General features: G+C 36.3%; 1 protein-coding gene across 1 annotated transcript in view; it reads left to right on the top strand.

The window, feature by feature from the left end:
- The window catches only part of RYR3 (ryanodine receptor 3), a 196,760-nt gene that overhangs the window by 129,256 nt on the left and 49,189 nt on the right, over window positions 1–18,315 (top strand). The window contains exons 56-66 of the mRNA XM_066551268.1: window positions 296–371; window positions 541–664; window positions 4,812–4,927; window positions 5,209–5,276; window positions 5,871–5,992; window positions 8,238–8,287; window positions 8,997–9,057; window positions 10,103–10,341; window positions 11,264–11,345; window positions 15,204–15,334; window positions 17,986–18,306. Coding sequence (XP_066407365.1) covers window positions 296–371; window positions 541–664; window positions 4,812–4,927; window positions 5,209–5,276; window positions 5,871–5,992; window positions 8,238–8,287; window positions 8,997–9,057; window positions 10,103–10,341; window positions 11,264–11,345; window positions 15,204–15,334; window positions 17,986–18,306 — 1,390 coding nt within the window. The remainder of the gene's footprint in view (window positions 1–295; window positions 372–540; window positions 665–4,811; window positions 4,928–5,208; window positions 5,277–5,870; window positions 5,993–8,237; window positions 8,288–8,996; window positions 9,058–10,102; window positions 10,342–11,263; window positions 11,346–15,203; window positions 15,335–17,985; window positions 18,307–18,315) is intronic.

Below are 18,315 nucleotides of genomic sequence, written 5' to 3'. Positions count from 1 at the left end.
ATACTTCCTGAGTTCCCAGAAAAAAGCAGCATGAAGCTAGGGAAGGGGCTGTCAATAGCATGTTATAATATGTGTATCATGTGCTTGTGCTGACTTCAAAGAACAGATGAATATAGAAATTCCACTTAACTATGATGTTTCTGTATCACAAGAGCGTAGACTTAAGACTGTGTAGAGTTGTAGAATTTAATAGATGTAGAATATAGAAAATATAGAATATAGAAAATAGAATAGAGTTACAGAATTTTTAATCATCACCAAATATTACATATTGTTTTTTCTGATGCTAATGTAGGGAATGGTTGAGGTAATGGCAGAAAACTACCATAATATATGGGCCAAAAAGAAGAAAATGGAGTTGGAAAGCAAAGGTAAGCCACAATCCTGCGAATCACACCAAAAAAGACAAGGAGAATGAGGGAAAAGAAACAATCTGAAAGATGACAGTGTAAGACAATGAAAAATGAATAGTTCCTTTTGTACATGAAGCAGAATAAATCTTAGAGTAGAAAAACTTACAGTTCTTTCAACTTACTAAAGGTGGAGGTAGCCATCCTTTACTGGTACCTTATGACACATTGACAGCCAAGGAGAAATCACGGGACCGTGAAAAGGCACAAGAGCTGTTTAAATTCCTTCAAGTCAATGGTATAATCATATCTCGGTAAGTTGCACATTTTTTCAGATGCTTGCTTGCATTCAGTGCCCAAACCAGCATGATAATCTTATCTCCCTGCAGACTGGCAGTTATTAACATAATTACTGTTCAGCATGTCTTCTATCAATTAGAGCCATTTTCATGTTCAGAAAGACTCTTCTAAAAAAGCATGTTCAGGCAACATTTTTAATCAGTATGTGATCATAGTAAATAAAAAGTGCAACAGTAGAGTAATTAAACAAGAGGATAATTTAAAATGTCTAAGTTAGCAGCCAGCAGTGTCAGTAAGGATCATGGGAAAAGTAATCTCAGGTCTGATACTGTAACATATCTATGTAAAACTGCTTTTTAATCAAGTATTTAAAAAAAATATTGCTTTGAGTTCTGTAAAGTAATAAGACAAAGTGGTTGTGTTTTGTGGGCACTAACTTCTACTCTAGCAAAAGCACAGACATCCTTAGTTTTACTGCAACTTGATTGCTGTGTCTCAAAGTAAGCTGGTCTGTGAGGACTTCTTACTGTAGTATGTTGCTTTATATGATGGAATTGTGAATTACTATACTATAACTCTCCTCTTTTATTTGATGTGAAACACCTGAACACATAGGAAACCTCAATTTTCTGGCATTAAGCATTTTTGTGAACTAAATTGTATCCATAAACAAATTTTTCTCTACATGCATAGAGTCAGATCTTTCCTATTTTCATTTATATCTACCTTTCAAGTCTTTTACTCTATTGAAAGTATACTCAGAAATTTATAAAAACCCATTTTTTGGATCTTCAAAATGTAACTTTGTTCACTTCAAGAATTAATAATATTTCTAAGAGATGAGAAAACAGTTCTAAATACACTTCTGTAGTGCTACAGAGAAAAATTCCTTCCTGCCAAATATGTAGGCTCTCAGCCTGTACCCAGAACGTAGGTATGCCACCAAATATTTTTATAACCTCCATAGTTGCTTCAGAGCCATTGAATAAGAAAAGCTGGTCTACTTAATGCAAATGAATGATCTTTTGAAACACCAGTGGAAATGCTCAAATTTTGCAGCTGCATGTGTTTGGGTCAGGAAATAAATTTTTTCAGTGTTACATCATGGGAAAAATCAACTTGAAAAAGCATGTTCAAACTCTTCATTGATACGGGCAAAGAGTTTGCAGTGATTGTCTGCATCAGTTTGAATCAAGATTATCATATTTTCAGTGTTTTCTTCAGATGAATATATGCATATATATATTAAAAAATCTTTTGAAGTACTCATTGCAATCATCACATTTCAAGATGTCATTCTTGAAAATGTTGGACTAATCATTAAAACATAGGAATTGTTTATAATTGGAAATGTATAGGCGGAACAGCATGTGTACTTCACATATACCATCTGCCTCTGTTTTTGGGTTTTTTGCTCTTTGCTGAGAACATTTTTAAAACACTTAGTGTGTTTATGACATACAGATAAATCTTTCAGGCCTTACTCAAGTATGTATTAAAAACAACCTAGTATTGTGGTCCACATCTTTTAATCTCTGCAAGCTCTTTGGATATTGTTTTTTATACTTCACAGACCTATCAACATCTTTCAATCTTTAGGAAATTATGTGTAATCTCTTAGGAGCCAGGACTTCTTATAAACTGAAAAAGAAAATATTTACAGTGACCTCACTGAAAATACAGATAAGTACTTAATCTCCTTAGTGAAAGTAAGGCAGCAGAAGATGCCTCTCAAGCATACATGGCTGTTAATTCCTACTAAATAATTTGATTGCACAGGTGATAAATGAATAGAGAGTCATCAGAGCATACAAACTATTACTCTTAAAATAGTTTTTTTCACAAATTAAACTAAGATGAGACGTTAGAGTCTTACTAAGCTTTTGTTTAAACTGGGATTGAAATGTCTTCCTTGGTTCTCTGGCTTTGTTTCTTTCCTCTTAACTGTGCTCTGACATGGTCAAGAGCATATATTTTATTATTAGATTTTTTTTGTTGTTAAAATTTCTGCTGCATCAGCCTTCTCTCAGACTTACTTTTTTTGCTTGGATTTCTCTCATGGCTGTTTTCAAACTGCTAATCTAATATTCCATTTTACCTCCCTAATTTACTCCCATACCAGTGGTAAGGACTCAGTACAAATGATCATTTTCTTATACCACAGAAGTGAGTACAGCAACTTTCTTTTTTTCTTGTTCCTTTCTTTCTTCTGCATCAGTGCCACAAACTACCTGTTCCTTCCTTCTTCCCTACTTCTGACACACTGGTCAGCTCCTCTGTAGTCTGCATGTCCTTTGGCCAGGTTATTTTCTCTTAACTGATAAAGGCTGAGTCTTCCTATCTGCTACTGCTTGAAGAGGCTGTGTAGAAGCAGATGAAGTAGCCATTTATGATTAACCAGAGGTTTTCCTTAATGTCACTCAGTTACTTCCTCCCTGGATAAAGCAGTTAGATGTCCCGGGTGTCACCCACTATCTACCAATAGTAAATCTCAATCAGAGTTTAGTTCTTTTGATATTGGAATAAAGAGACTCTGAAGAAGTAAACTAAACAAAAGTAAAAGAGAACCTCAAGGAAATGAAGATGAAAGAATTAATGACTTGTGAAAGCAAGTACGTTTGAAAAAAGAATGAATTTTAAAATGTTTTAAATTAAGTGACTTCAAAAGGGTAATGAAAAAAAAACCCTGTTCTTGTCCTGGATGCCAAGACAGAAAGCATTGTTTGCAGATTTGTGGAATGAACCCTTAGCAATGAATTGGAGAGTCTGGCTACCCTTCAGAGGTGCTTTGATAGTCTGGAGAAATCAGCTGACAGAAATCTTATGAGGTTGAGTAAAGGTAAATCCTGGGATGGAGTAATCCCAGGAATAGGGGAGCCAAGCCTTAGAGCAGATGTGCAGAAAAGCTCTTTGAATTGTGCAAGCTGAACACAAATCAGAAATGTGTCCCTGTGATGATGAAAGCTGACTGTGTACCAGGCTTTATCAGTGAGTGTGTTCTGCAGGTTGATGAATTATGAGATTCTCTCAGGATATGTTGTCCCAGTTTTGGCTCTCCAGCACTAAGGAAGACATTGAGAACAAAGTCACTCAAGTGGGAGGCCACTGAGATGCTCTGTGGATGGATGCCAGGAGAGGCTCTGAGGAGTGGTTGGATTTATTCAGTTTTAAAACAGAAGGCTACAATAAGATTTATATCTGTCGTCAACTACTTCATGCAAGGTTATAGAGAAAATGAGGTCCAACACTAACTCCTCAAAAGTAATAAGTTGTTACAAGGAAAATTCTAGTTAGATATAAGAAAATATTTCACCATTATTTTTTCATGGTGAGGGTGGCCAAATATTATACCATCTCCAGGGTCATTATGAGATTTTGATCCTTGAACCTACTCCTTCCCACCTTAATTTGTGTGTGATCCTAAAGAATTTTAGAATTTTGGTCATGTAAGTTTCATTTGTACTTAAAATCAAATCCAGTACTTTAAATCTAGGCCCAGAGAACCACACGTATTTTTATTCCTCTTTAATATCTTGTATGATCAGCCATGGTTTATGTATATGGATTTATCCTAAAGAACAAACAATACATGCCTCTTTAGAAATTATTGTATTCTGTTGAAATTTTTCGGATACTTTAATAATATAATAGTTTGTTACTTACATTTAAGTTTTCATTTAGTAGCTGAAGTAATTTTGGCTTTGTTCCTTCATAAAATTAAAGGACAAAATGAAGTTTAACAGTGATCAATGAAATGGAGGTTAGTACTTAGGCTGACTTTGTAAAGATGCAGCTGCTGATTTCCCCAGCACTTGGAATGTAAATGTGCCAGCAGTAGAAATTGAGTGACCAATGCATTACTTTGTTAGGTTCAGATGCATGATGGCTTGTTTGTGCAATAAGGTAGCACTCTAAAGTTCTTATGCTAAGATGCATGTATTTTGGATACTTTAATCATAAGCTATCATACCTCTTATGAAAGTCAGTTCATTTTTCTCTATTTCCTCCTAGATAGTTGATAAAGTGTTACCATGGTCATTTTCTCCTTCTCATGAAAATTTACCCCAATAAAAAAATAAGGCATGAAATGCTTCATAGTACTGTCACCATTTGTACTACTGTCATCATCAATGCTACTTCTCTTATGGCTTTTAAAAACAGGGGCCTGAACGACATGGAGTTGGATGCTTCATCCATGGAAAAGAGGTTTGCCTTTAAGTTTCTGAAGAAAATTTTAAAATATGTTGATTCTGCTCAAGAGTTTATTGCACATTTGGGTAAGTTGCAGGTTTTATTTTTAAAATAGAATTGTTGAAATTTAAATATTTGATTGATAGGTTTGCATTTTTAGTGATCACTATTTTTATTGCATTTAAGAAACTTAAATAATGTCTTTTAATTTTCAGATTAAATTATTGAACATTTGTAACTAGCAAAACAGTTTCTGCTCTTTTATTTTTGAGTAAAACTAATTTTTCAAGTCTATCTGAAAGATCTATTGCGTTATTTATTATTAGACAGCTTCTTATTTGTGTCTGCCTTGATTGTATCCTTGCAGAAGCCATTGTAACCAGTGGAAAAACTGAAAAATCTCCACATGACCAAGAAATAAAATTCTTTGCTAAAGTGAGTGATTATTTCATGTTCATATATGTTCCACTATACAGAATATGTAAATTTATAATGTTAGACTGCTTTTCACATAATGGAAATATATATTTTCCATTTTTTATGATAAATAATCAAACTGTTATCAAATATTTTGAAATTTCTTCAAAAATATCTCAGGATATTTGATGGGTTCAAATATTTCAAAATACTCCAATATATCTCTTTCTGTATGAGAAGGAACATAAAATTTAAAAGTCAGATTATTCATTACATGATATTAAATACTCTCACTGAATATATAAATTTAATCTGATTTTTTTGCCACAAGATATCATTGAAGTGCATATCATCTAATTAGCAGAAAGAAATACTCCTATGCAGTATTAGATCCAAAACAGATATCTCTGTGGAAGTCTGTTTATTATTTATGTAATTTTGAATACAATTTTAAGACTTCACTTTTTAATTTACATGAGTTTGTGTTTGAAATAAAAAAATACAGTTGTTAAAGAACTAAAATTCTTTTTATGAACTTTGACAATCAAAGCATTGCTGCTACATTTACCATTGTGCTCTGTAAAAAATATGTTTTGTGTCTATATTTCTTAGGTTCTTTTACCATTGGTTGATCAATACTTTACAAATCACTGCCTCTACTTCCTGTCTTCTCCATCAAAAATCCTCAGTAGCAGTGGATATGCATCAAATAAGGAAAAGGAAATGGTAGCAAGGTAAGTGAAAAAAAAAAAAAATTATCTGTAGTATGGTTTTATTCAGATAACCAAAGGTCTCTTCTTAGATTGTAGAGAAAAACAGAAAGTTCAAAAGCTTATTTTCCTTACCTGGAAAGTGAATATTCTATTCTACATAAGAATGGCAGTGAGTGAATAAAATTCCTCATCTTTGTATTCTTCATTTTTTATATATATATATGTATATATATATATGTATATATACACACAATTAAAGAGTTCAGTATATATAATAAATATTTATTTTACAATATGTAATTGTAGATGATAACATCAAAATACTAAAAAAACTATTCTGTGAGCAGTTGAATTACTTAGTTTCTTACGGGGTTTTGTTTCATTGTGGGTGGCAGTTTCTGGTTAAAACTCTTTCCACTGTTGGCTCATTTAAATGGTCTCACACTTATGTAAATTTTCAGCTATTAAAAAAGTGTTAAAAATACCATGAGACAGCTTTTTAGGGGGAAATACAGATTCTACACAAAATTGCTTCTGCCCCTGCACAAGTGTTACTGGAATTTCATAATTTTTGCATCTCTTCACTATTTGGATGGAATCAGCCATTTGACACACAGTTATTCTAGAAAATTCTGTTAAAAATAAATGCCTTTTAATTTAGAATGTGCTGCCTGTATGAAAATAGGAATTTCTCTTTCCTGTGATTAAAATTTGAAAATAATATTAAATAATATTTAATTGTGTTTTAATGATGACATTAATAATTTGCCAAGTTTTTCCTTCTCCTTGAGGTATGCTACCAGTTACTTTCTCTTGGAAATTTTGTATCATAGTATTTCCAACTGTTTTACTGTCATGCTTTCTCACTTTAGCTGCCAGTTTCTCAGATTTCTTTAACTTTCCTTCACTCTGTTGACCAGAATTAACTGCTTTTTCCAGTACAAAGTAGATATAAAATTTGAAAGTAAAGGTTATGTGTTATTACATAAGCAGGCCTAGGACTCAGCTTCCTAGATTCCACTCTTCAGTTTATCTCTCAACACATTTTTGCATTTCTCTAAATTATTATTACCCTCTCTTTCCATCTTTGTGTGTGGCAGTCCTTATAGAGCAGTTGTGTGTAAGAGTGGTAAGTCCCCAAGATTCTGCTTTACTTGGCTCAGACATTTACAAACCTGCAAAATAGTCCTCCGGGAGCTGGGAGAGACAACTCAGGCTCAGGGGCATGGAAGTGTCACTTCATTGCATTTCGATTTCATGCTTCTTCTCTGAGTACTCCTGTTACTTCTCTAAAGTCAGTCAGTTCTTCATGAAGATAGGAGGATTAATAGCCCTAGGTGTTCTAGGGCTATTAAAGTGGCTTTAAAAAGGCACATGAAGAAGTTAGATGTCTAGCACAAGTACTTGCTAGTATAACTGCAGAAATATCCTATAATTCTTTGTGCATTTTTCACTGAGAGAAGTGACTATCTGTCATTTTCATCTTATAGGAAGTATAGTATCTCCTTACCATTGTGAAGATAACAATAAAAATCTGTGGTTAGTATGAGACCATACCAAGTCCTAAGGTATATGCTTCATTTTCTTATGCCCTAATTCCATTTGTAAAGTATGGCCCAAATGATATGTAAGTCTGTCAGCTGTCTTTGTTGAAGTAACCCCTTTAATCTTTAGGGTGTTGGTGCTATATTCTCTTAGTTATCCCACTATTTTGACAGGTAGGTTAGATATGCAAGTATCTGATATACTTGCCAGAAGCTCTTCTAGTGTGTATATATTTAGGATTCATATTATCATCATCAGAGGGTAAATACAGATTTATTTATTAATTTACAAATGACATCCTTGCAAATTATTTTAAATAGTATGAGGATTTTTAAAATTTATTTCCTGCAGAATGCCAAGTAAAACACTAAAATGTTTCTCATTTTTTCTTGTCCTTACAAAAAAAATTCTTTTTCATAAATAATAGCCATAAAGAATGACTCAGCCATATAGTACACAATTGTTGAAAACCACTGTCAAAAAAGTTAGATTTCAAGACGCCTCTGAAGTGGTGAAGTATAGAAAATGAAAGATCTCAGGAGCTTCAAAATGTTAGTCTGCTTAATGCAGTTGACTGTTAATCATCACGTATCACTCAAAGCACGCTTTCCAGGAACTATGTTGTGTATTCCTTTTCATATTCTTACTATCTTTACCTGCTATTCTAAATAAGTTTTTCATCTTTGTCTTGTTTTGCTCTCTCTGTTCTTCTCTACTTTAGCCTGTTCTGCAAATTAGCTGCTCTTGTTAGACATAGGATCTCACTTTTTGGTAAGTAGTTAAGAAGGATCTTGATAAAAATTTAAAGAATGCATAACCATTGTTTCTCTTACCTGAAGATTTTCACTACTATAGCCAAAATTCTATTAAATGCTCCATAAGCTTCTAGTGAAATCAATAAGGTCATTGAACATGGCTCTGAAGCTAACACTTAATAAAATATATATAAGGTGTCAAAGCAGGAAGAAACAGCACATTGTCATATTTCCAGACTCCATGAAAAAAAATATCAGTGGTTTGCAGTTACTTTTTGCTTTTCAAAAGTAATCTTACACTAATTACTTTGATTTCTGTCATCCAGCTGTTGAATCCAATAGACTAATTTCTCAATAGATAAAAGGGGATGTAAGGAAAAATAATATAGCTCCTACAAAGATATTGGTAAAAAACTTTAAAAAGAAATATAAGTGCTACAAGATACAGAGTTCAGAATGTTGTGAGGTTAGGTGGTAAAAACGTGCCCCAAGTAGACATTAGTTATTCTGTTTCGTTCCTATATGGAAATTGACTTAAAAAAATGAATTGTTATTTCTAGCATCAGACTTAACTCCCTCCTCAGGGACCTAAGGTAGGAGACTTAGGTAATGTCTTGTTTAAACTGTGCATCTCCAGTAAGGCCATTTTGGATCGTTATATGGATCATTATATGATGCTATGTTTCCTGTGCTATTGTGCTCTCATAATATCTCTTTCTAACCAGGAAGTGATTCTGCTACAATGGTGAACTGCCTGCACATCTTAGCTCAGTCTCTTGACACACGGTGAGTTTGCAACTTTTGTACCAGCTGCAAACTACTAAGGTTTCACAGGGCTTTTCAGAAGCAATTGGATTGCTTCTGTATTTTTTTAATCTTTATTAGTAATCAAAGATCTTAAGAGCATCAACAATTCACATATTGCCCTCCACAGTAGCAAATTTTGTCTAAAGTGTTTCACGTACATTTTTCTGCTCGATGTCTGTCGTTCAAACACTGAAAACACTTGTCAAACTTTCCAAGTTCATTTGAAGACTTTATGGGGAGATATTAATGACATGACCATTGAAACTGCATGTAGTGGTACCTGCAGATATTAAGAAAGTTTAGTGCATAGTGTAAAATTTGTCATTAGAAGTATGCAGAGCATATTAATATATGGGCATAGTTATATTTACTAACTTTTACTGCTTATCATTGAAGTGATTGTGTAGATTACAACAGAGCAAGAATTTTTTTGAATTTGAGCTGTTTTCTGGCCTGGTTAAGTTACACAGCAGCCTGATAATGAACTAATTGTGAACTTCTTGTGAACAACACTGGCATCTACAGTAAGGTGTCAGAGAAGCATGCACGAATTCAATGAATGGGACTGTGATTCTGGCATTGCAGTTGCATTTTCGAGATTTAGGGGCTTTGAAGTGTCCTGACTTACACACCTAGTTACTGTGGCTCCCATAAAACTATAGGGATTAAGAGTTTGGGGGCTTTTAGTATATTTTATAGAGGAGCTTTCGCATGACTTTTGATATTTACAGAGAAGGAATTATCTTATTCAAAAGCAGACCACAAAAACCTGGAAAGGCAAGACTGTGGAATCAGTCAATCAGTAACTTTGTTGTTGTTATTTTGTATTAAATACTCAAAGGAAATTCTTGCTTATACTGCTATTTAGATGTAAGTGCTCTCTTCTTTTCCTAATGTGAAGTTCCCTGATACATGTGGGTATCTTCAACCACTGACAGAATGTAAATAATCTGTACATGTATTTCTATACAACTACTAAATATCAAGACAAAGCTGATATTTTTTCCCCTATTTTTTTTTTCAGAACTGTTATGAAATCAGGATCTGAGCTTGTTAAGGCAGGATTGCGTGCCTTTTTCGAAAATGCAGCTGAAGACTTGGAAAAGACTTCTGAAAATCTTAAACTGGGAAAATTCACTCATTCACGAACACAAATGAAGGGTGTTTCCCAGAATATCAATTATACTACAGTAGCATTGTTACCAATCTTAACATCAATTTTTGAACATATTTCACAATATCACTTTGGAATAGATTTACTTTGTAAGTATTTTATTTTAATGTTGAATTTTATTGTGTTATAATGCTAGAAATCCTTTTTAGTAATGACTGCATGGATTCAGAGAATGAAATTCTGTTTTGAGTAGCATGTACATTTCCAGAATTAATTCTTAAATTAGCAACATAATACCTTATTTCTAGTACATGTCCAAAACAATACTCAATAAGCTTAATTATGTACAATATTTCTTCTAGCATTTAGAGGGAAATTAAAATATGCCTTTAAGTGCTCTCTTAACAAATGTGTGTATGAGACTAGTTTTCCATACAAAAGTACTGTTTCATTATATTAAACAAGACAACTCACTAGAGGTTCCCTGTGGATTTTCTCTTACATGGGATAACCACTGCAGGTCATTGAATTTAAATTTTCCCTGTTTTTAGCATCAGTTAGTTTAAAAATACTGAAATGACTCTTAGAGACTTAGCAATATGCTAAATGGTTTTATTACTTCTAATGTCTGTAATTATTTTCCAAAATTTTGTATATATTTAGGCCATAATTAAAAGATGGATAACCATGAAAATAATTTCTTTAAAAATATGGCGAACCTTTAGATGGTGTGCTTAAAGGTTAGACACACACACACAAAATGATGTAATTTAGCTTAAAATTGGACTCTGCAAGTGTGATAACCTGGAATATCTTTATTAATAAGTGTCTGCTGTCCTCTTGGAATATCTAATGATCTGGTAGGCTTTGGAATGAATGTAGATGATAGACCAGGAATTAGAGACATTGAAGGTAAGTACCACGTGGAGTATGTACACTCAGAATGTTCAGTGATATATGTGCTAAACGTTTTAGGTACTGTTTAAGATATTGCATAAAACAGATATTTGATATTTGAAAAGTAATCCTTAGCTGAATAAATCCTGATAATGCATTTTCATTTTCCTCTAGTGGGTGATGTACAAGTTTCATGTTACAGAATTCTTTGCAGCCTCTATTCCCTTGGGACTGGAAAGAACATCTATGTTGAAAGGTATTAAGTGTAAAACTCAGCATGCAAAATTTTCTTTTTGTTAGGAATCTGTTGCTTAGGTAATAAAGCATTTTGGATGAAAAGTGAATTTGAAAGAGTGAGAGATGTTTCAAATACACTTTCCCTTGAAAATAGTTGCTAAACTTCAGCATTCAATTCCACAGGGAAAAAAACTTCAGTAGAAGTAAATAACTTATTCTACATATGGCAGTGTATCTGCACAGAGTCTATTTTTCCCATAGGATAAGATAAATTTTTCTTTGAGTTGCCATTAGGTTCTCAAAGTTTTTCTGCCACATATTGCTGTGATAAGTAGGCTGAGTACTAAGTAGGAAGCATCTGTTTCACACCTAAGTCTATAAAGGGTTCTCAAAAGAGTTGTCCTGAGCATAAAGTCCTGAGTTATGTGGAGTATTCTGACAACCATTAGCTCTACAAAGAAAACCACTAGTTACTTGTATTTAAAAATGACCAAGGTCTGCAATTCCTTTAAGCATCTAGTTGCTCTGCTATGTTTCAAGCCCCTTCTTCCTATAGAAGGAGATCAAATCTGTGTTAGCTCAGAAAATAGAACCCTTATTGCTTTTCTGTGTATCACAAGACAGGAACCACAATAAGATTAACCCATCCTAATACTTGTGAAAGTTTTAGCTTAGGCAATTTTTGCTGCCCTTCTTCTGAAAAGGTAAGATCCATAGGGAGAGAGAGATTAAACTGGAAGAAATTCAAGTCTGTCATCTGGTTAGGAGGCTTTGCCTAGTGTGAGGAATGCCCATCTCCAATTCCTTCCTTCCAGAGTTTATTCAGAATTCTTTCATACAAAATGCAAGAGGTGTCTGGTGGACAGATCTTTCCTCCCACTCTGCATGCATGCACATGTGTGCACAAGCTGTGTGTTCTCATTCAAGCATTTATGCATCCATCTCTAATCACAAAGCTATACTCTTTTTCTTCTCTTTCTGGGCTTCAAAATTCTAAATGCTCCTTTACATAATAGATCTGATAGGAAAAACAGGAAGTGCCTTACCCCTTATCTAGCTAGCAGTCAGGGTCTCCTCACAGGAAATGAAACATGATTGTGTTTGAGCTGCCTTTCCATGAGAAAAGCTCAGAGCACAAGCCTCCACTTGATTGGCAAAATCTGTAAGCACTGGACAATTTCCTTAAACCTATTGAAGCTAGCAGCATCACCTTTGCCTGCAGCAATTGTCTTCTTAGAATGGAAAAGTGATCAGATTGGATATATCCAAGGAAACGAATTATTCTCCTAAGGCTGTGTGAGAGGTTTCAACTGTGGATTTCATTTAGTTTGTTTTTCACTAGTCTCAGACTCCTAAATTACAGTTTTAGGCAGACATCAGTGTCTAGGTGGGAAGTAGGATTTCAAACATAATGCTCAATGTTTCAGAAAACTTAGAAGTGAGTGATTGAGCTGACTTGAATAGTTATTCAAATTAAGCAATGTTCAGTTTCAGGATCAAATTGCACATTTTTCTCCTAGTGAATTTTGGCAGGGGCATTAAGAAGTTTTACCTTTCATTGCAGAATGAGTCATAGTGGACTTTTCATAGATAAATATCTCTTTTTATGGCTGAAATAGTTCTGCTGGCTGCAGGGGCTCAGGACTAATTCCTAATTCAATTGCTGCTGCTGCTCTGTTAAGGCAAACTTCCTTTGTCAAATGTTTTATCCTTTGTACAAAGACTGTTTAGCTTCTTTAGGATTTTGGAGTTGTTTCTGATTTTTCTATGAACATTTCTTCTCTAAAAGTCTCCATTTATGATTCATAAACGTTGAGAACTGGATGCAAAATACTGTAGTTCTTGATTACTTTGAGCCCTAATATGGAGGTATATTATGAGCTCTATATATATATATATGAGCTCTAGTCACTGGATACCTTTCTTCATGGTGTTTCACTTGTCTTGGTGCATTAATAGATGACCCTTGAAAATAGATACCTTTTCCTCACACGTGCTAGGAGTTGCCTCCAGAGGCTGAGAGTTTCTGCCCTTTTCCCAATCCCTTTTGCAATGCCCACATCCCAGGTCAGGGATCCCAGATCCCAGATGCTCACCTTCACTACAACCCAATTTCATATCGTGGGTCACGATATCCCAGCATTGGAGCAGTCAGGTCACGAGGGGCTCACCTGACTGCTGGATGAAATCTATTCACACAGCTCACCCAGGGATAGGGGTCAGGGGATTATCTCTCACCCTGAGTCTTCCTCCTTGTGAGGGCCCTACTTCCTCTTCCTCCCTCACTAAGAAAACTGATTTTGTCTGTCCTTTATTTTTTCTTCTGTGTAGGGGATACTGCTAATGGCACAGGTTGTTCCTCTGGTTCAGCTGCAGTTTGAGTGGCCCCAATGCATTGCTTTCCTCCTTCTCCTCCCCCTGAGGGTGCTGTCTAGTACCAAGCAGTGCCCAAAAATAGTAGCTAGAGCCCAGCATGTTGCATAATTTTGCACCTCCCTGAAACTGCCACAGCAGTTTTCCTTCAAATATTCTAACTTATATATTCTAACTGATAAATATTCTATTTATCAAGCACTGTAGTTGCTCTGGGGTAAACTTAAAAACCACTGGAGCAGAATCATCCTTCAAAGGTTGGCCCCTTTTCTTCCACCTTCCATACCCTTTGTGACTATCCACCCTTGGGACAGATCTCCCCTGAAATACTCTCCTAAAAATGTCTTTTGTAACTCTGTGGTGTGAACCAAAGCGAGGGAACCCAGGAGACCAAGCATAAGAGCATCCTTTTCTTAACAGCCAGGGGAAGTTCAAAATCTTCAAAAGCAGAGGTAGCAGACGTGAAGGAGGTTAAAGGGGTGAAAAGCTGGGGAAAATTATCCGCCCTCTTCTTCCCACAGGCTGGGTACAATTTTTAATGGACTCCCTGAGGTAGTGCCCAAGGTAAGGGCAGAAGAGCAGCACTGAATACACATTCCAAATGATCTTCATTGTCCTTCTTATCATGTCATAAGCTGATATTACACAGTGCAGCAACAAAGCAATCCTCATCCCTCTCCCTGCTCTGAAAAATATCACTGTGAGGAGCACATATTGCATATACGGGAATGTATACAGGGTTAGGTACCACAACCATGTGACCAGTGGCTCTGGACCGAATACAATAAATGCTTAGATCACTTTTGCTTCCTACCCACTCTGGTCAGATATGCTGTTATCTCACCCTTTCCTGCCCTATGTTGAGTGCCAAATAAGGGTGTTGGTTTCAAAATGGAACTCCCTAAGTATTTCCCACAGAAACACTCCAAACCATGTGCCACTTGCTCAGTCCCTCCTCCCCTGTCCCTATGGTGGATGGAGGGAAGAATTGAAGACACTAAAGGTAAATATCTTGGGTTGAGATAAGAGCAACTTACTGGAAACATCAACAAAATAATACAATGAACAGTAAGAGCAACAGTCCTAACAATGGTGTACAAGAAAGAGACAAAAAATTCACATGCAATTGCTTGCAATCACACAGGATCCCTGACAACATCTGACCACTAAGGAACCCCCTGTCCCTGGCAATGACATAAGGTGGCATAGAATAGCCTCTGGTTCCTGTCCCTGCCAAAAATTAACCTTTTCCTGATCAGAACCAGAACACTGGTGGAGGTGGGGTTTTTAAAACTGTTTTTCTTGCACCACTGTGATCTCTGGTAGTTCTTTTCATATGATAAATCAATTTTTTTCTAAGTTGTCAGATAGTTCCTAATGTTTAAAAAAGATTTTAAAAATCAGATATAAATATTAATACTTCTTTTTATCATGTATGCCAGACACTGAAATCCTGGCGAAGCACTTTTCCTCTCAGATGACTTTTAGTGTCTCTCACATACAGGCAGCGTCCCGCGCTTGGTGAGTGTTTAGCATCTCTTGCGGCTGCTATTCCAGTAGCATTCCTTGAGCCTTCTCTCAACCACTACAATCCACTGTCTGTTTTCAACACAAAAAGTGCAAGAGAAAGAGCAAGTAAGTACTGTGCCTCACAAAAAAAAACAAACCTCAAAACCTGTTCACTCCACTCCAACTAAATAATAGAAGTTGTATAATGAAAAAGCCCTGAATGTATGCCTCAGCAGAGAGTTCCTGCTACTGATGTTTCATTGCTTGCCATTTTAACCTTGCTCTGCATTATTGAGACTGTGCCAACAATGTTCTCTTCCTCCTAGTATTTTTTGGTATTTTTCTGAACATGATGTTTGAATACTTTTCTAAAGATGCATACTGTAATATTTTAAGCTTAATTGAAGAGGTACATATCTACATTACAAAAACTTTTGGTAAAATACAGTTGTGTTTATGTAGCAAAATACACGAGGTATAATATCTGATTTAAGTGGACAGGTAAATAATTTCTATGGTTTTGTTGTCTAACCAGTGATCCAAAGCAGTTTGGTGCAGGGAACTCCCAGCAGAATATGATTAATTCCATGAAACCTTGATGAAAAAGGGACCTTGACAAGTTGGACACATGGGCAGAGAAGAACTGCCTGAAATTCAACAAAGGCAGGGTCCTGCACCTGGGGAAGAGTAACCCCATGGACCAGTGCAGGCTGGGAGCTGACCGGCTGGAAAGCAGCTTTGTGGAGAAAGATATGGGGGTACTGGTGGACAACAAACTCCCTGAGCCAGCAGTTTGTCCTGGTGGCTAAGAAGGCCACTGTGACCTGTATTGGGAAGAGCATGGCCAGCAGGTCAAGGGAGGTGATCCTGCCCCTCTACTCAGCCCTGGTGAGGCCTGACCAGCCCCTGTGAGTGCTGTATCCAGTTCTGGGCTCCTAAGGACAAGAAAGAGATGGAATGGAGTGGATCCAGTGAAGGGCAATAGAGATGATGAGGGGATTGGAGCATCCCTCTTATAAGGAAAGGCTGAGAGAACTGGGCCTGTTCAGTCTCATGAGGAGACGACTGAGAGGGGACTTCATCAATATATACAAAATATCTAAAGGGAGGGTATCAAGAGGATGGAGGCAGGTTCTCCTCAGTGGTGCCTAGCAATAAGAAAACAGGCAACAGGCAGAAATTGATGCACAGGAAGTTTCACCTAACATGAGGAAGAACTTCCCTGTTTGGGTGACTGTGCATTGGAGCAGATTGCTCAGAGAAGTTGGGGAGTTTCCATCACAGGAGACACTCAAGAACTGTCTGGACACAAACCTGTACCATGAGCTCTAGGAATATCCTTGCTTGACCAGGACCAGATCACAGAATCATAGAATAATCTGAGCTGGAAGGGACTCACAAGGATCATTGAGTCCAACTCCTGGCCCTGCACAAGGACTCCCCAAGAATCACACCGTGGGCCCGAGAGTGTTGTCCAAATGCTTCTTGAACTCTGTCAGACTGGTGCTGTGAGCACTTCCCAAGTAACTAGACCAAGCTCCTCATAAGGCTTTCCCTTCCCCATCCCTGTGGCCTCCCTTTAGGTACTCTCTAAAAGTTGATGTTTTTTTAATATTCTGATGCCCAAAACTGAGCACAGTAGATAAGGCCTCACCTCCAGGTGAGGCCACCCCAGAGCCTGGAGCAGAGGGGACAGTCCTCTCCCTTGCCTGGCTGCGATGCTGTGCCTGATGCACCCCAGGACACAGGCTCGCCCTCCTGGCTGCCAGGGCACTGCTGACTCATAATAAACTTGCTGCCAAACAGGTCTAAGGTTCCTTTCCATTACATTGCTTTCCAGCATCTCATTTCCCATCTACAGACAGAATCCACAATGGGCCTTACCCATTTTCTGTTTCTATTGAAAGGAACATGAATCTTTCTACATTGAATTTCTTTGCTTGCTTCTCTCCCAACTTACTCTTGATGGACTCATATCTTAAAATATTTCAGCATTTTCTTTACTGATCCATGAAAGAGTTACTAACTGCCAAAATCTCTGTACCTTTAAACAAACAAACAAGAAAAAAAAATAGGGGTAGATTGATTTCATATGCTTCATGAAGTTTTTTCCATTTAAAAGCAGTTATGGAAAAGCTTCTGCTAGCCCTTCCTCACAGGTCTGCTTTATAAGAGCTGTACTATAACCATTACCATATCCAGAAATAGTGGAAGAATTTTGCTTGAGTGACTGTCACTAGATTCCAATGTGTTGTTAATTGCTGAATAAGCATCCTTTATTTTCTAATACAAGCATATGATAACTGGAATCTTTCCTAGCATTTTTGTTGGGAGATAGTTCGTGAACTAAGTACATTTCATTTTAACCCCATACTTTTGAATTGTTTCTTTCTCTTTCCCCAAGGTGGATTTAATCTTTGGCAAACCAGCATAAAAATTGTGAATAATTATGAATACAATGTCCAGAGTATAACCAATATTAAAATAAGCTTTCTCTTCTGCACATTTACATAACTCACCAGATAAAAGCAGGACACTTTAGGGTAAAGCCATAGCTATATGACAGCTATTATTTACATTATTGTATATATGCACATCATCTCTAAGACACAATTTATGTAAGGAGATACCCATGCATACCCCAAAGTGTTACTATAGCTCTGCCTGTCCAAGATGGTGAAGGAAAAAAATCAGAGCCATTTGTATTTAGGCTTTAAACATAGATGTTCTCTTTCATTTTGCTAATTAACATTTTGGTTTTCTACCCTAATTTGCAGTTTTAGGTATGCCTGATACAGTAGAAGAAATGTGTCCAGAGATCCCTCAGCTGGATAGACTAATAAAGGAAATAAATGATTTAGCAGAGTCTGGAGCAAGGTATACTGAAATGCCTCATGTAATTGAGGTGATCTTACCCATGCTATGCAACTATTTATCCTACTGGTGGGAAAGAGGTTCTGAGAGTGTTCCTCAAAGTACTGGGCCTTGCTGTACAATGATAACATCTGAGCATCTGAGCATTGTTCTTGGAAACATTCTAAAGATCATTAACAACAATCTGGGAATAGATGAAGCGTCTTGGATGAAAAGAATTGCAGGTAGTGTAA

The sequence above is a fragment of the Molothrus aeneus genome, chromosome 6 (genome assembly GCF_037042795.1).
Source record: "Molothrus aeneus isolate 106 chromosome 6, BPBGC_Maene_1.0, whole genome shotgun sequence".
Taxonomy (NCBI): Eukaryota; Metazoa; Chordata; class Aves; order Passeriformes; family Icteridae; genus Molothrus; species Molothrus aeneus.
The sequence above is the reverse complement of the archived record's forward strand: the minus strand, read 5'-3'. Positions and strand labels throughout refer to the sequence as shown.